We start from the raw sequence: 17990 nt of genomic DNA on the forward strand, positions 1-17990 counted from the left end.
GCACAGAGATTTGGCACATTATGAATATAAATCTCACTTTCCACAAAGACAAATTGTTCTCTTATCTAAAATGTTATTTACAATTGGTTACATTCCAAACTCATCTGCTAAGTGCATTGCAGAGAATTTTTAAATTTGAACCTATTCCTAACCTAACTGTAAAATAAATAAAATAAATCATATCCCAAGCATTTCAAATGCATTTGTAGCAAGATAACACCTCCTATAATTGGTCTAGATCCAATAAAACCCATTTGTGAAAATTATATCTATGGAGAGAATTTGTTGCAATATCACAATGTGAAAATTACAGAATTCAAAATGATTTGTCATTTATTTAGCACCACTGTAATTATTCATCACTCTAACATGTGCACCAAGTGCAAGGGCACCAGTTCCGGGCACCAGTTCTGGGCACTGTGCTTTGTATTTAGTTTATGAAGAAGTGTTTATGATATTAGAAGGTGTAATAGATGGTGTTATTTTTTTATTTATGACCCACTGAATAGTAGGATGGGTGGTACATACTGGGGGAGGGGGCTAGGCTAAGGGGCCCCACAAATATGTCTTGCCTAGGGTCCCCCAAATGCTAAGAGTGGCCCTGAATTGTGCACACAAGAAACTTGGAAAAAATAAAAATAAAATAAAAATTAACTTAGAAATAATGAGATTGCAAAACAAGCTACTTCACAGGGTAATAGTGTAGAGTTCAGCATGCTTAGCGCTAGTATAGGTAAATAATCCAGACTACACCTCTGTAATGCCCAGACCACCCCCAGTCAATCGCTCATTCATGTCTGCAAGTTCTGAGAGACAGCACTGAGCAGTTACAATGATATAGCATTATTAATAGGTTACCGTTTGCAGCCTCCTATAAAGGGACATGTTACCAATTTGCTAAATCATTTGAAAGTGATGCAGAACGTCTACATGAAGCTGACTAGAAAATATTACATGAATATCGCTTTGTAAAGAAGATATTTTACCTCAAAATGCTTTCAGCTCACCAGAGTAAGTTACTCCTTACTGACATCTACATGGTGAAACAACCAATCAGCATCCTTGGTGCTGAATTCACACTTTGCTTTACTGTAATCTCGTGGGATTTCACCATAATATCCCAAGAGTTCATAGTTATCTTCCTTAAACTAAAGATGGAAATAACATAATTTTGCCTGCACATGCCAGATATATTCTCCCTTGCAATTTCAGGGCCTAGTATCCTTTTTGGAAGTTCCTTTTACAATAAGATGTGGCTACTGTAGAAATATCTTCCTTTTTTATAGAGATGCTCTTGTGATGTTTTCCAGCTAACTTCATGTGGCTCAGCATATGGTTAGCACGCCCCTTTAATTTGAGTGCATTTGCTGACAGAATCAGTGTTTCTATTTTAAACATTTCACAGTGGTATTGGTGAAAAGAAGCATAGGACTGGCAACTTTCAACCTGGTTTGCACTCACATTATACTAAATTACTATTATCTTTTAGACAGACTATTGGAGTTGGAAAGGGGAAATGAGCAAGCACGCGTTCACCATATTGTCACATCACAGCATGCAGATGGATCTGTCTGCCCTACAACAGGCAGTCATGTGAGTATGTGAACACTGGCCCCATATCAAACAAAGCTTTATTTGTTTTGCTTTTCTGTAACATGGAACTTATACTCCATGTAATGTGCATAGAAATGTTTTAAATGTTGCAGAGAATGTGTGTGTGAAATTAGAGGTTTTTTTAACCCTGCACCATTAAAGGGACAGTCTACACCTTAGTCATCTTAAAGGGACATGAAACCCAAAAATTGTCTTTAATGATTCAGATAGAGAATACAATTTTAAACAAATTTCTAATTTACTTCTATTATCTAATGTGTTTTATTCTCTTGGTATCATTTGTTGAAGGAGCAGCAATGCACTACTGATTTCTAACTGAACACATGGGTGAGCCAATGAAAATCGTTATTTATATGCAGGGACCAATGAGCAGCTAGAACCTAGGCTCTTTGCTGCCCATGAGCTTGCCTAGATAAACCTTTCAGCAAAGGATAGCAAGAGAAGGAAGCAAACTAAATAATAGAAGTAAATTAGAAAGTTGTTTAAAATTGTATTCTCTATCTGAAGCATGAAAGAAAAAAATTGGGTTTCATGTCCCTTTAAAGTCTTACCTTAGATTAAGCTGTAAATAACCTTCTGCATCCTTTCTATATCATGCAGCAGGAACAGTAAAAAAAACGTTATTTTAAAATGAATATTGTTTCTGGCCAGTTTGAAATGGCTGCCAAGCTCATCCCACTGATGACATCACAATCTGGGCTGTATCTAGTCACTCTGCTGAATAGCATTGACAGTCTGTTCAATCCAATTAGTGAGCCTTTTGTGATTGGATCAGTGGGCTGAGCTTGGCAGCCATTTCAAACTGGCCAGAGACAATATTCATTTTAAAATAACTTTTTTACTGTTCCTGCTGCATGATATAGAAAGGGCGCAGGAGGCTATTTGCAGCTTAATCTAAGATAAGACTTTAAGATGACTAAGGTGTAGCTGTAGACTGTCCCTTTAACCCCTTAGTGACCAGACCACTTTTCAATTTGTTGACCATCTGGGACCAAGTCTATTTTTGCATTTCTGCGATGTTTGTGTTTAACTGTAATTTTCCTCTTACTCATTTACTGTACCCACACACATTATATACTGTTTTTCTCGCCATTAAATGGACTTTCTAAAGATATGATTATTTTCATCATATCTTATAATTTACTATAAAAAAAAATATAAAATATGAGGAAAAAATGAAAAAAAATGCACTTTTTCTAACTTTGAGCCCCAAAATCTCTTACACATCTACAACCACCATAAAATACCAATGCTAAACAGTTTCTAAATTTTGTCCTGAGTTTATAAATACCCAATGTTTACATGTTCTTTGCTTTTTTTGCAAGTTATAGGGCAATAAGTACAAGTAGCGCTTTGCTATTTCAAAACCATGTTTTTTCAAAATTGGCGATAGTTACATTGTAACACCAATATCTGTCATGAATCCCTGAATAACCCTTCAAATGTATATATTTTTTAAAAGAAGACAACCTAAGGTATTAAACTTGGGGAATTTTGACTTTTTTCATGCAACCATTTTACCACCAATCTATGCCAAAGTTTGGGGGGGGGGGAAAAATAATTTGATTTTTTGACAAAATAGCAATTTAAGAATACATTTACTGATAATATTAAGGGTTACTGCCAAATAACACCCTCATATGTCTTCAGCAGCATCTCCTGGGTACAGTGATACCACCCATGTATAGGTGTGTCGGGTTCTCGGGGGGCTAAAAGCTCTTATTTTTAGGGAGCGCATTCCAGTTTTTCAACTTGGAATTTTCACATCGGTCATCATGCACCCATGTCCTATTTGGGACATTTCTGAAGCTGGTCAATGGAATTTACCCCCATCAAACCATATATTTTTGAAAAGTAGACACCCTAGGGTATTTCAAATGCTTGTATTTTAACACTTTCCATGCACTAATTCAACCACCAGTCTTTGTCAAACTTTTGGGTAGTCATTATTTTGTGTTATTTTTCACACACATTGTACTTTAGGCATGGATTCTCAGTTCCTGTTATGTGTTACTACCAAAAAAAACCTCAATATGTGTTCAACAACATCTCCTGAGTACAGTGATACCACCCATGTATAGGTGTGTCGGGTTCTCTGGGGGCTAAAAGGCCTTAATTTTAGGAAGCGCATTCCAGTTTTTCAACTTGGAATTTTCACATCGGTCATCATGCACCCATGTCCTATTTGGGACATTTCTGAAGCTGGTCAATGGAATTTACCCCCATCAAACCATATATTTTTGAAAAGTAGACACCCTAGGGTATTTCAAATGCTTGTATTTTAACACTTTCCATGCACTAATTCAACCACCAGTCTTTGTCAAACTTTTGGGTAGTCATTATTTTGTGTTATTTTTCACACACATTGTACTTTAGGCATGGATTCTCAGTTCCTGTTATGTGTTACTACCAAAAAAAACCTCAATATGTGTTCAACAACATCTCCTGAGTACAGTGATACCACCCATGTATAGGTGTGTCGGGTTCTCTGGGGGCTAAAAGGCCTTAATTTTAGGAAGCGCATTCCAGTTTTTCAACTTGGAATTTTCACATCGGTCATCATGCACCCATGTCCTATTTGGGACATTTCTGAAGCTGGTCAATGGAATTTACCCCCATCAAACCATATATTTTTGAAAAGTAGACACCCTAGGGTATTTCAAATGCTTGTATTTTAACACTTTCCATGCACTAATTCAACCACCAGTCTTTGTCAAACTTTTGGGTAGTCATTATTTTGTGTTATTTTTCACACACATTGTACTTTAGGCATGGATTCTCAGTTCCTGTTATGTGTTACTACCAAAAAAACCCTCAATATGTGTTCAACAACATCTCCTGAGTACAGTGATACCACCCATGTATAGGTGTGTCGGGTTCTCTGGGGGCTAAAAGGCCTTAATTTTAGGAAGCGCATTCCAGTTTTTCAACTTGGAATTTTCACATCGGTCATCATGCACCCATGTCCTATTTGGGACATTTCTGAAGCTGGTCAATGGAATTTACCCCAATCAAACCATATATTTTTGAAAAGTAGACACCCTAGGGTATTTCAAATGCTTGTATTTTAACACTTTCCATGCACTAATTCAACCACCAGTCTTTGTCAAACTTTTGGGTAGTCATTATTTTGTGTTATTTTTCACACACATTGTACTTTAGGCATGGATTCTCAGTTCCTGTTATGTGTTACTACCAAAAAAAACCCTCAATATGTGTTCAACAACATCTCCTGAGTACAGTGATACCACCCATGTATAGGTGTGTCGGGTTCTCTGGGGGCTAAAAGGCCTTAATTTTAGGAAGCGCATTCCAGTTTTTTAACTTGGAATTTTCACATCGGTCATCATGCACCCATGTCCTATTTGGGACATTTCTGAAGCTGGCCAATGGAATTTACCCCCATCAAACCATATATTTTTGAAAAGTAGACACCCTAGGGTATTTCAAATGCTGGTATTTTAACACTTTCCATGCACTAATTCAACCACCAGTCTTTGTCAAACTTTTGCGTAGTCATTATTTTGTGTTATTTTTCACACACATTGTACTTTAGGCATGGATTCTCAGTTCCTGTTATGTGTTACTACCAAAAAAACCTCAATATGTGTTCAACAACATCTCCTGAGTACAGTGATACCACCCATGTATAGGTGTGTCGGGTTCTCTGGGGGCTAAAAGGCCTTAATTTTAGGAAGCGCATTCCAGTTTTTCAACTTGGAATTTTCACATCGGTCATCATGCACCCATGTCCTATTTGGGACATTTCTGAAGCTGGTCAATGGAATTTACCCCCATCAAACCATATATTTTTGAAAAGTAGACACCCTAGGGTATTTCAAATGCTTGTATTTTAACACTTTCCATGCACTAATTCAACCACCAGTCTTTGTCAAACTTTTGGGTAGTCATTATTTTGTGTTATTTTTCACACACATTGTACTTTAGGCATGGATTCTCAGTTCCTGTTATGTGTTACTACCAAAAAACCCCTCAATATGTGTTCAACAACATCTCCTGAGTACAGTGATACCACCCATGTATAGGTGTGTCGGGTTCTCTGGGGGCTAAAAGGCCTTAATTTTAGGAAGCGCATTCCAGTTTTTCAACTTGGAATTTTCACATCGGTCATCATGCACCCATGTCCTATTTGGGACATTTCTGAAGCTGGCCAATAGAATTTACCCCCATCAAACCATATATTTTTGAAAAGTAGACACCCTAGGGTATTTCAAATGCTGGTATTTTAACACTTTCCATGCACTAATTCAACCACCAGTCTTTGTCAAACTTTTGGGTAGTCATTATTTTGTGTTATTTTTCACACACATTGTACTTTAGGCATGGATTCTCAGTTCCTGTTATGTGTTACTACCAAAAAAACCCTCAATATGTGTTCAACAACATCTCCTGAGTACAGTGATACCACCCATGTATAGGTGTGTCGGGTTCTCTGGGGGCTAAAAGGCCTTAATTTTAGGAAGCGCATTCCAGTTTTTCAACTTGGAATTTTCACATCGGTCATCATGCACCCATGTCCTATTTGGGACATTTCTGAAGCTGGTCAATGGAATTTACCCCCATCAAACCATATATTTTTGAAAAGTAGACACCCTAGGGTATTTCAAATGCTTGTATTTTAACACTTTCCATGCACTAATTCAACCACCAGTCTTTGTCAAACTTTTGGGTAGTCATTATTTTGTGTTATTTTTCACACACATTGTACTTTAGGCATGGATTTTCAGTTCCTGTTATGTGTTACTGCCAAAAAACACCTCAATATGTGTTCAACAACATCTCCTGAGTACAGTGATACCACCCATGTATAGGTGTGTCGGGTTCTCTGGGGGCTAAAAGGCCTTAATTTTAGGAAGCGCATTCCAGTTTTTCAACTTGGAATTTTCACATCGGTCATCATGCACCCATGTCCTATTTGGGACATTTCTGAAGCTGGCCAATGGAATTTACCCCCATCAAACCATATATTTTTGAAAAGTAGACACCCTAGGGTATTTCAAATGCTGGTATTTTAACACTTTCCATGCACTAATTCAACCACCAGTCTTTGTCAAACTTTTGGGTAGTCATTTTTTTGTGTTATTTTTCACACACATTGTACTTTAGGCATGGATTCTCAGTTCCTGTTATGTGTTACTGCCAAAAAACACCTCAATATGTGTTCAACAACATCTCCTGAGTACAGTGATACCACCCATGTATAGGTGTGTTGGGTTCTCTGGGGGCTAGAAGGCCTTATTTTTAGGAAGCGCATTCCATTTTTTACACTTCCCATTTTCACATCCCATGCACCCATGTTCTATTTAAGACATTTCTGAAGCCGGCCAATGTAATTTACCCCCATAAAACCATATATTTTTGAAAAGTAGACATCCTAGGGTATTTCAAATGCAGGTGTTTTAACAGTTTCCATACACTAATTCAACCACTAGTCTTTGTCAAACTATTGGGCATTCATTTCTTTGTGTTATTTTTCACATACATTGTACTTTAGACATGGATTCACAGCTCCTGTTATGTGTTACTACCAAAGAAGACACCAATATGTGGTCACCAACATCTCCTGAGTTCAGTGATACCACCTATGCATAGGTTTGGTGGCTTGTTTGGGCGGTGCAATGCCAAATGTCTGACATGTGTTTGTGATTTTTTTTCACATTTAACATATTTTCTTTGCCTATCGTCTTTTTTGGGGGTCTTTTAACATACCCCAATTTATTTGTTTTCCATAAATGTGATTATATTTAAAAAGTTAACCCCCCAAGGTATTATACATGGAGTGGTTTGATGACTTTGATGCTACCGTTTTAGCCCAAAAAATTGGAGAAAGTATATGGTGGTAATTTTTCAATTTTCATTTTTACAGACACATTGCTTTTTGACTATGATTTAGGAGAGATTGTTGTAAGTTATTGCAAAAAAATACTTCAGGTTGTTTTCTGCAAGGCACCCTGAGTACACCTATGCCCCCCATGCATAGGTTTGCCAGGATTTTGGGAAGGTTATGTTACAATTTTATGACTTGTGATTTTAGTTATTAAAAATGAGAGTATTTCTTCTGATAGGCCTATCTTTAGTTTGGGGCCTATCACATACCCCACTTTTATTTATTGCATTCAAAGTGTATATTTTTTAAATGTTGACACCCCAAGGTATTGTATATGGTGTGCTTTGATGCCTTTGAAGCAACCGTTTTAGCCCAAAAAATTGGAGAAAGTATATGGTGGTAATTTTTCAATTTTCATTTTTACAGACACATTGCTTTTTGACTATGATTTAGGAGAGATTGTTGTAAGTTATTGCAAAAGAATACTTCAGGTTGTTTTCTGCAAGGCACCCTGAGTACACCTATGCCCCCCATGCATAGGTTTTCCAGGATTTTGGGAAGGTTATGTTACAATTTTATGACTTGTGATTTTAGTTATTAAAAATGAGAGTATTTCTTCTGATAGGCCTATCTTTAGTTTGGGGCCTATCGCATACCCCACTTTTATTTATTGCATTCAAAGTGTATATTTTTTAAATGTTGACACCCCAAGGTATTGTATATGGTGTGCTTTGATGCCTTTGAAGCAACCGTTTTAGCCCAAAAAATTGGAGAAAGTATATGGTGGTAATTTTTCAATTTTCATTTTTACAGACACATTGCTTTTTGACTATGATTTAGGAGAGATTGTTGTAAGTTATTGCAAAAGAATACTTCAGGTTGTTTTCTGCAAGGCACCCTGAGAACACCTATGTCCCCCATGCATAGGTTTGACAGGGGTTTTGGTTAAAAAAAAAACAGGCCCAATTTTAGAAAAAAATAGAGTAGTGAAATGTAAAAATCTGGCACAGTAAAAGTAAAAAAAAACAAAAAAACATCTAACTGTAAACATAACCAAAAAAAAATATATATATATGTAACAGCAAATGTATTTATTTTTTTAAAAATTGACCATTGTATGGTACCGCTTGAAGCAGTCCCCAATGCAGAGTGCAGGCTGTCCAGGGCAATCAGGACAGTAATATATGGTGTCCCTTCTCTTCCCCCTCTTGGTACAGACTCTGCATTTTTTTTGTGGTTTCTGCTTTGTGGCAGTAGGGGGGATTTTACAAATAAAATGGGTAGCCCCAACTCTGCTCTCTCCCATCACCGCCCGGGGAGCAGGTGCATCATGGTACAAAATCCCCGTAATAATCTAATTGCAACCTTTTTGTACCAGGCCCTTGTCTTCCGCATAATTAGGTAGGGCTGCAGTAGCTGATCAGCCAGATCAACCCCACCCATATGCCGGTTATAAGACTTGATGCACACTGGCTTCCTTATGATCTCAGCTCTGCCACGTACAGAAACCGCCACTGTCCTCTCTGTGTGGATGGTGGTAAGAAGGTATACATCCTTCTTGTCTCTGTACTTCAGTGCCAACAGCTCCTCTTGGCGCAGAGCTGAGGTCTCCCCCCTTCGTAGCCGGGTGCGTACAAGCTGTCCTGGGAAACCTGCGCGGTTCTTTTTAATTGTACCGCAAGCTACTGTATCAAAGCAATACAGTAGCTTGAACAAAAGGACACTTGTATAAAAATTGTCTAAGTACAAGTGATACCCTTTGTTCATTAGGGGTAATATCAGGTCCCAGACAATCTTGCCAGTGGTTCCCATATGTTCTGGGCAACCTGGAGGGTCAAGGTGGCTATCCTTTCCCTCATACACCCGGAAGGCCTGAGTATACCCAGTCTCGCTGTCACAGAGCTTATACACCTTTACCCCATATCTGGAGCGTTTGGAAGGAATATACTGCTTGAATCCCAGCCTTCCCTTATACTTCATTAGGGATTCATCAACGCATATATTCCTTCCAGGTGTATAAGCCTCTGCAAACCTGGCAGAAAAGTGGGTTATCAGGGGGCGGATTTTATACAGCCTGTCAAATTGGGGATGCTCCCTAGGGGGGCACAGGCTGTTGTCGCTGAAGTGCATGAAATGCAGAATCATTTCATACCTCTTCCTCGACATAGTCTGGGAGAAAATGGGGGTAGAGCAGATGGGGCTAGTACTCCAGTAGGAGCGAATGGAGGGTTTCTTTATGATGCCCATCAGCATAGTCAATGCCCAGAATTTTTTGAATTCTGGCACATTGATGGGGGCCCATTGCTGCTTTGCCAAATATGTTCCAGACTTTGCAGCACGGAACTGATGGGCATATAAATTAGTTTGGGCGACAATGTTCCCCAATATATCATCGCCCAGAAACACTTCCAGAAACTGCTGGGGGCTAAAACCTGCCACATCTATATTTATGCCAGCATTTGCTGTGAAGGGTGGGATATCTGGCCTCTGGAGATGAGGCGTTACCCACTCTTCAGCAGCAATGGCAGCAACACGCCTCCTTCTGGCAGGGGGGCTAGCAGGGGGGCTGGCAGGGGGGCTAGCAGCCACAGATACATCACTATCAGTTGAGACTGCATCTAGTGATGTATCTGAGCACATGGCAGGGTCAAAATTGGGGTCTGAGTCAGAAATAGAGGCATCTGACTCTGACGCAAGGATGGCATACGCCTCCTCAGCACTATATCTTTTCTGTGACATTTTTGTATCTGTCACAGAAAACAATTACTAAAAAAAATTAAATTAACTAAATTAATTAACTAAATTAACTAGCAAAAAAGTACAGCTATGCTACTGCCAGTGATTTATAGCGATCACTGGCAAGCGAGAGGTTAATGGCTCTGAAAATTAAATTAAATTAACTAAATGTTTCTGAAAAGAGCCTTTGGGTTTTTAAAAAATTACAACAACAAAATTAACCCCTAAAAAAATGCACAGACAGCAAAAAAGTACAGCTATGCAACTGCCAGTGATTTATAGCGATCACTGGCAAGCTAGGGGTTAATGGCTCTGAAAATTAAATTAAATTAACTAAATTAATTAACTAAATTAACTAGCAAAAAAGTACAGCTATGCTACTGCCAATGATTTATAGCGATCACTGGCAAGCTAGGGGTTAATGGCTCTGAAAATTAAATTAAATTAAATTAACTAAATGTTTCTGAAAAGAGCCTTTGGGTTTTTAAAAAATTACAACAACAAAATTAACCCCTAAAAAAATGCACAGACAGCAAAAAAGTACAGCTATGCAACTGCCAGTGATTTATAGCGATCACTGGCAAGCTAGGGGTTAATGGCTCTGAAAATTAAATTAAATTAACTAAATGTTTCTGAAAAGAGCCTTTGGGTTTTTAAAAAATTACAACAACAAAATTAACCCCTAAAAAAATGCACAGACAGCAAAAAAGTACAGCTATGCAACTGCCAGTGATTTATAGCGATCACTGGCAAGCTAGGGGTTAATGGCTCTGAAAATTAAATTAAATTAACTAAATGTTTCTGAAAAGAGCCTTTGGGTTTTTAAAAAATTACAACAACAAAATTAACCCCTAAAAAAATGCACAGACAGCAAAAAAGTACAGCTATGCAACTGCCAGTGATTTATAGCGATCACTGGCAAGCTAGGGGTTAATGGCTCTGAAAATTAAATTAAATTAACTAAATGTTTCTGAAAAGAGCCTTTGGGTTTTTAAAAAATTACAACAACAAAATTAACCCCTAAAAAAATGCACAGACAGCAAAATGCAGCAAAAAAAAAAGTGCACCTATGCTACTGCCAGTGATATATAGTGATCACTGGCAAGCTAGGGGTTAATGGCTCTGAAAATTAAATTAAATTAACTAAATGTTTCTGAAAAGAGCCTTTGGGTTTTTAAAAAATTACAACAACAAAATTAACCCCTAAAAAAATGCACAGACAGCAAAATGCAGCAAAAAAAAAGTGCACCTATGTTACTGCCAGTGATATATAGTGATCACTGGCAAGCTAGGGGTTAATGGCTCTGAAAAGAGCCTTTGGTTCTATATTTTTTAACAAATAAAAGAAATAAATCTCTCTCTCTGCTAAATACAGGTCTCTCTCTCTCTCCAACAAAATGGCAAGTGAGGAGAGGGAGGGAGATCCACACTGATCATAGTCAATATTTACAAATATTGACATGATCAGACAAATGGGGTATTTTATTATTATTTTTTTTTTTAGGGTGGGAGGCTCAGATTGGGTGACCCTAGCTTGCCCCTATGATGATGCAGGCTAGGGACACCCCCAGAGGCCCCATGATGCACTGGGCATCGCCATCTTGGATGCCTAGTGAAGGGGGAGGGGGGGGGCTATTTAGGGCTTTTTTTATATTTTAAACGTTTTTTTTTTTTTTTTTTTTTTACCTTCATTTTATAACTAACTAAGTGCCTCGACCCACCGAGGCACTTAGCACACAAGCAGAGCATCGGAAGCGTGTCCGATCGCTTCCGATGCTCTGAAACACTGCCGGGCCCCACGTGGAGCGAAACCGGAAGTGATCACTCGTGGGGGAGTGATCAATCCGGTCCCGGCACTCGGGAACAGTATTGCAGGATGCCTAGACATCAAGGCAAGCCTGCAATACTGTTAGAGCAGCTGGAAGCGATTTCAATCGCTTCCAGTGCTCTGTTAAACTGACGACGTATGCCATACGTCCTCGGTCGTTAAGTGCTTTTTTTTTGAGGACGTATGGCATACGTCGTCGGTCGTTAAGGGGTTAAAGGGATATAAAATCCAAAATGATTCTTTCATGAGTCAGATAGAACATACAATTTTAAACAACTTTTCAATTTACTTTTATTATCAAATTCTCTTTGTTTCCTTGTTATCCTTGTTGGCACGTAGGGTTGCCACCTCAGCCATGGTTTCCTGGAGAGTTATAAGTTATACATGCTGCAGGGCGGGCAGGAAGGAACATGTATTTTGCTTTCCAGCAGCGCTATTCATTTGATTTCCTGAGGCAAAATATATATGTTCTTCCCTGCACACCCTGCAGCATGTATAACTCAAAACTGTCCAGAAAAACATGGCTGGGGTGGCAATCCTATGTGCACGTGTCTGCAGTACTGTATGACAGCAGTTTTACAACAATGTTATACATTAGCAAGAACACTAGATGGCAGCACTATTTCCTGTCATGTAGTGCCTCAGGCATGTGCACGCTACCTATCTAGATATCAGTTCAACAAAGAATAACAAGAGAACAAAGCAAATTTGATAATAGAAGTAACATTGGAACGTTTTAAAATTGTATTCTCTATTTGAATCATGAAAGAAAAATGTTAAAGGGACAGTCAAGTCCAAAAAAAACTTGCATGATTCAAATAGGGCATGTCATTTTAAACAACTTCCTAATTTATTTTTATCACCAATTTTGCTTTGTTCTCTTGGTATTCTTAGTTGAAAGCTAAACCTAGGAGGTTCATATGCTAATTTCTTAGACATTGAAGACTGCCTTTTAAGCTTAATGCATTTTGACCACTAGAGGGCAGTAGTTCATGTGTTTCATATAGATAACATTGAGCTCATGCACGTGAAGTGACCTAGGAGTGAGCACTGATTGGCTAAAATGCAAGTCTGTCAAAAGAGCTGAAATAAGGGGGCAGTTTGCAGAGGCATAAATATAAGGTAATCACAGAGGTATAAAGTGTATTTCTATAACAGTGTTGGTTATGTAAAACTGGGGAACGGGTAATTAAGGGACTATCTTTCTTTTTAAACAACAAAAATTCTGGTGTTGACTGTCCCTTTAAGTTTCATGTCCCTTTAACATCATGTACTATGTTTGGATAAATGCTAACCTATTGTTGTGTTATCTGGGGTATAAAACATAATTTTAGCCCAAATGCATTATGTGATTAAACAGTTTATTTATGGTCCTCATTTACTGGTGATAATAATAAATGTAGTGAAAAATATGCTATTGCTTGATTATTATATTTTTAGTCTGTTATTTGCTAACAAATCACACCCAGTTTGATAGCAAAAAGAGTTATATTTAGTTTACAACAGTAATTCTGTCCAAATCCATGTGAAACAGTGCTCCTGTAGTAAAAATATTTGTAAAATCAAAGTGAACATAAAAAGAAACATATTTTGTTAAAAACATCAAACAAGATACTTGTTTATTGCTAAATGAGCACTTCTCAAGGTAGCCGTTGCCTGCAGCTAGGTAAGGGATCTACCATTAGAGGACTTAAAGGGACAGTCTAGTCAAAATTAAGTTCATGATTCAGATAGGGCATGCAATTTTAAACCACTTTCTAATTTACTTTTATCATCAAAGTTGCTTTGTTCCCTTGGTGGTATTTTTGAAAAGCTAAACCTAGGTAGCCTCAAACTGATTTCTAAACCGTTGAAAACCGCCTCTTAGCTCAGAGCATTTTGAAAGTTTTTCACAGTCAGACAGTGCTAGTTCATGTGTGTCATATAGATAACATTGTGCTCACTCCCGTGGATTTATTTAGGAGTTTGCACTGATTGGCTACACTGCAAGTCTATCAAAACCACAGAGATAAGGGGGGAGTCTGCAGAGGCTTAGATACAAGGTAATCACAGAGGTAAAAAGTATATTAAAGGGACACTAAACCCAAAATTGTTCTTTCATGATTCAGATAGAGAATACAGTTTTAAACAACATTCAAATTTATTCATATTATCTAATTTGCTTCATTCTTTAGATATCTTTTGGTGACGAAATAGCAATACACATGAGTGAGCCAATCACATGAGGACTTTATGTGCAGCTACCTATCAGCAGCTACTGAGCCTATCTAGATATGCTTTTAGGAAAGGATATCACAAGAATGAAGCAAATTAGATAATACAAGTAAATTAGAAAGTTGTTTAAAATTGCATGCACTTTGTAAATCATTAAAGAAAAAATTTGGGTTTTATGTCCCTTTAATATAACCGTGTTGGTTATGCGAAACCGGGGAAATAAAGGGATTATTTATCTTTTTAAACAATAAAAATTCTGGTGTAGACTGTCCCTTTTAGTTCGATTGTCATTTGGTTTTTGCAGCAAAAATTCTACTGATCATGCACAATAAAATGACTGCAGCTTTTATAGGTGTTTTCTAGAAACACCTCAAAGGGAAAGCTGCTTCTGTAGAGACAACAGTCCTGTTGTGTGGGACTTTGACATTTAAGTTAAAAAAAGAATTAAAAGGTAAAATCATTTTAAATGATGAATAATAAATACTGCAATGATTTCCATTAGGTATAATCCACTGCTTATTGCTTTTTTAATACAACAATGAAACAGACTCTTTTATATCCCTTTAAAGGCACACTGAACCCAAAAATGTTTCTTTCATGATTCAGATTGAGCATGCAATTTTAAGCAACTTTCTAATGTACTCCTAGTATCATTTTTTTTCTTCGTTCTCTTGCTATCTTTATTTAAAAAGAAGGCATCTAAGCTTTTTTATTAGTTCAGAATTCTGGACAGCACTTTTTAATTGGTGTAAGAATTTATCCACCAATCAGCAAGAACAACCCAGGTTGTTCACCAAAAATAGGCCAGCATCTAAACTTGCATTCTTGCATTTCAAATAAAGATACCAAGAGAATGAAGAAAAATTGATAATAGGAGTAAATTAGAAAGTTGCTTTAAATGTCATGCTCTGTCTGAATCACAAAAGAAAAAAATTGGGTTCAGTGTCCCTTTAAAGGGGCAGTCTAGTCAAAATTAAACTTTCATGATTCAGATAGGGCATGTAATTTAAAACAACTTTCCAATTTACTTCTATTATCTAATTTGCTCAATTCTTTAGATATCCTTTGTTGAAGAAATAGCAATGCACATGTGCGAGCCAATCACGCAAGGCCTCTATGTGCAGCAACCAATCAGCAGCTACTGAGCATATCTAGATATGCTTTTCAGCAAGTGATATCAAGAGAATGAAGCAAATGAGATAATAGAAGTAAATTAGAAAGTTGTTTAAAATGACATGCTCTTTCTAAATCACGAAAGAAAAAAAAAATTGGGTTTCATGTCCCTTTAAGTTTGTTGATTACACTAATAAAGAGAATTGATTACAATAGAACATATCATTTAAAACTACTTTCCAATTGACTTATTTTATTACATTGTCTTTGTTTTCTTGTTATCCTTTGTGGAAAAGCATGAATTGTATTCTCTGTCTGAATCATGAAAGAAAACATTTGTGTTTCATGTCCCTTTAAGCACTTCATTAAAAAAAAAATATGTTTGCTTAGAATCTATAGTAGGTTTGAAACGTTTGTATTTCCTGACACCTTGATGAGAGCAATAAAGGTCCTTTTTTTTAAAAAAGGAGGCTGGAAGGAACCATAGTTTTTTGTTTTATACACAAATATTATGTACACAGATCTTACACTGCAGAATTCCGCATCCCCCCCTTGCCCTTTTCAAAAACTCATAGGGGTCAGTCACAAACTTATCTAATGTTTTTTAATAGAAAATAATAGAAAATAATCATTAAAAGGATTGTATACTCCAATTTTTATATAACTGCATGTAATAAACACTACTATAGAGCAGGGCCGGACTGGGAATAAAAAGCAGCCCTGGAAAAATAGGAAGACCAGCCCCATTTTCCGTTAAGTCAGCAGAATGCACATGCCCCATTTTTCTCAAAGGGAATTAATGGAAAACGCCTTCCCAATATTTTTTTCAGAATTAAATTATATTACTTTGTATTAAATATAAATGTCAGATTTATGTTATATAGCAACCCTACAACCCAATTGCATTCATTAATTGCCCCTTTAAATTATAGCTTTCAAGCCCCAGCTGCTGCAGCTCACCGGGAAATCTCCTGGTACCCTGGTAGGGCAATCCAGCCCTGCTATAGAGAATAATATGCACAGATACTGATACATAAACCCAGTATAAAACCTTTTAAAAACTTACTTAGAAGCTTCCAGTTTAGCACTGTTGCTGAGGTTAGGCTGGGACACCCAGTGAAAGGGGCGGTGAAAACAGGAAGAGCAGACACTCACCTTCCCTACATATAAAAAAACAGATAACATACACAGGAGTCAGCAGGAGTCTGTAAACGCGCGTATACATCTGACACTGTGGGGCTTGGTTAGGAGTCTGAAAATCAGCACAATGTTAATAAAAAATAAGCAAAACTATACATTGTTACAAAAACAGATGGGCTATATAAATGAATCATCTACAAAACATAAAGTCTATGGACATTTTTGTAGGTAAATCATTATAGTTACATTTTTCTAAAAGATTTGATGGACCCCATAATTAGGAAAAAGCCCTGACCTTTTGCTATGGAGATTTATACTAATTACTGGGAATCAAACTAAGCTGGTTTCACATGAACCTGCCAGAACATTGCAACACTAATTGCCTAAGGAAGAAAGCTGTTCATCCTAAATGATAAAAATCATATTTTAGTTTTAACCTCTACATTACAATAGTTTTGTGCACTTAGATTTTCTACCAGCAATTTAGCAATGCTCTCAAGAGCTCTGATTGGCTTGGCATATTTATAAACAATAAGGCAAATGAGGGGGCGGAGCTATATGCTGTCTCTGCTAAGGGTAGGGTTGCCACCTCAGCCATGTTTTCCTGGACACGTATGAGTTACACATGTTGCAGGGTGTGCAGAGGGTAACATGAATTGCAACCCTGGACAGCGTACAAATAGTGACACTGGACAGCTCTATTCATGTTCCTGTCTGCACACCCTGCAGCATGTATAACTCATAAGTGTCCAGGAAAAACATGGCAGAGGTGGCAACCCTAGCTAAGGGTTACCTAGAAACATAGATTTTGAAGGTAGATAAGAATCATAGGCCCAACAAGTCTGCCTGTACTTTCTATAAAGCGTACGTTTAACGGGACAGTTTACAATACATGTTTCAGATTGTTGTTATAGAGGCACCCTGAGAGCCAATTTCATTACTCCCTTTCCCAGTGTAAAAATAATTATTCATAGTGTGATCTGGAGAAGACATTCACATCAGTGTGTCACTCTGTCTCACAGTGTGATTTGACTAGACCCTAGAAACCATTCAAAGGAGGGCTACTAAAATGGTACATGGTCTAGGTCAGGGGTCAGCGACCTTGACTCTCCTGATGTTTTGGAACTACATTTCCCATGATGCTCAGACAGCCTAAAGAATGTCTCAGCATCATGGGAAATGTAGTTCCAAAACATCTGGAGAACCAAGGTTCCTGACCCCTGGTTTAGGTCAGTGACCGCTAACCTTTGTGACCCAGATCTTTTGAAACTACATTTCCCATGATGCTTAAGCACTCTGCATTCTCATTGAGCACCATAGGAAATGTAGTTCTGAAACATCAGGGGTGCCAAGTTAGCTATCACTAGGTCTAGGTAATAAACCTTACAAGGTAATTTGCATTGCCTCACCACCAGCATCACCCCTTAAATTGTAGCTGGCCAGCCTCGACTGCTTTATCCACCATCTCCTGGTGTCTTGGGAGGCCAACCCAGCCTT

General features: G+C 37.7%; 1 protein-coding gene across 1 annotated transcript in view; it reads left to right on the forward strand.

Moving 5' to 3' along the window:
• BAIAP3 (BAI1 associated protein 3) overlaps positions 1 to 17990 on the forward strand; it is a 537315-nt gene that overhangs the window by 303988 nt on the left and 215337 nt on the right. Inside the window, exon 13 of the mRNA XM_053695302.1 lies at positions 1490 to 1593. Within this exon, the coding sequence (XP_053551277.1) occupies positions 1490 to 1593 (104 nt within the window). The remainder of the gene's footprint in view (positions 1 to 1489; positions 1594 to 17990) is intronic.

The sequence above is a fragment of the Bombina bombina genome, chromosome 11, assembly GCF_027579735.1.
Source record: "Bombina bombina isolate aBomBom1 chromosome 11, aBomBom1.pri, whole genome shotgun sequence".
NCBI lineage: Eukaryota > Metazoa > Chordata > Amphibia > Anura > Bombinatoridae > Bombina > Bombina bombina.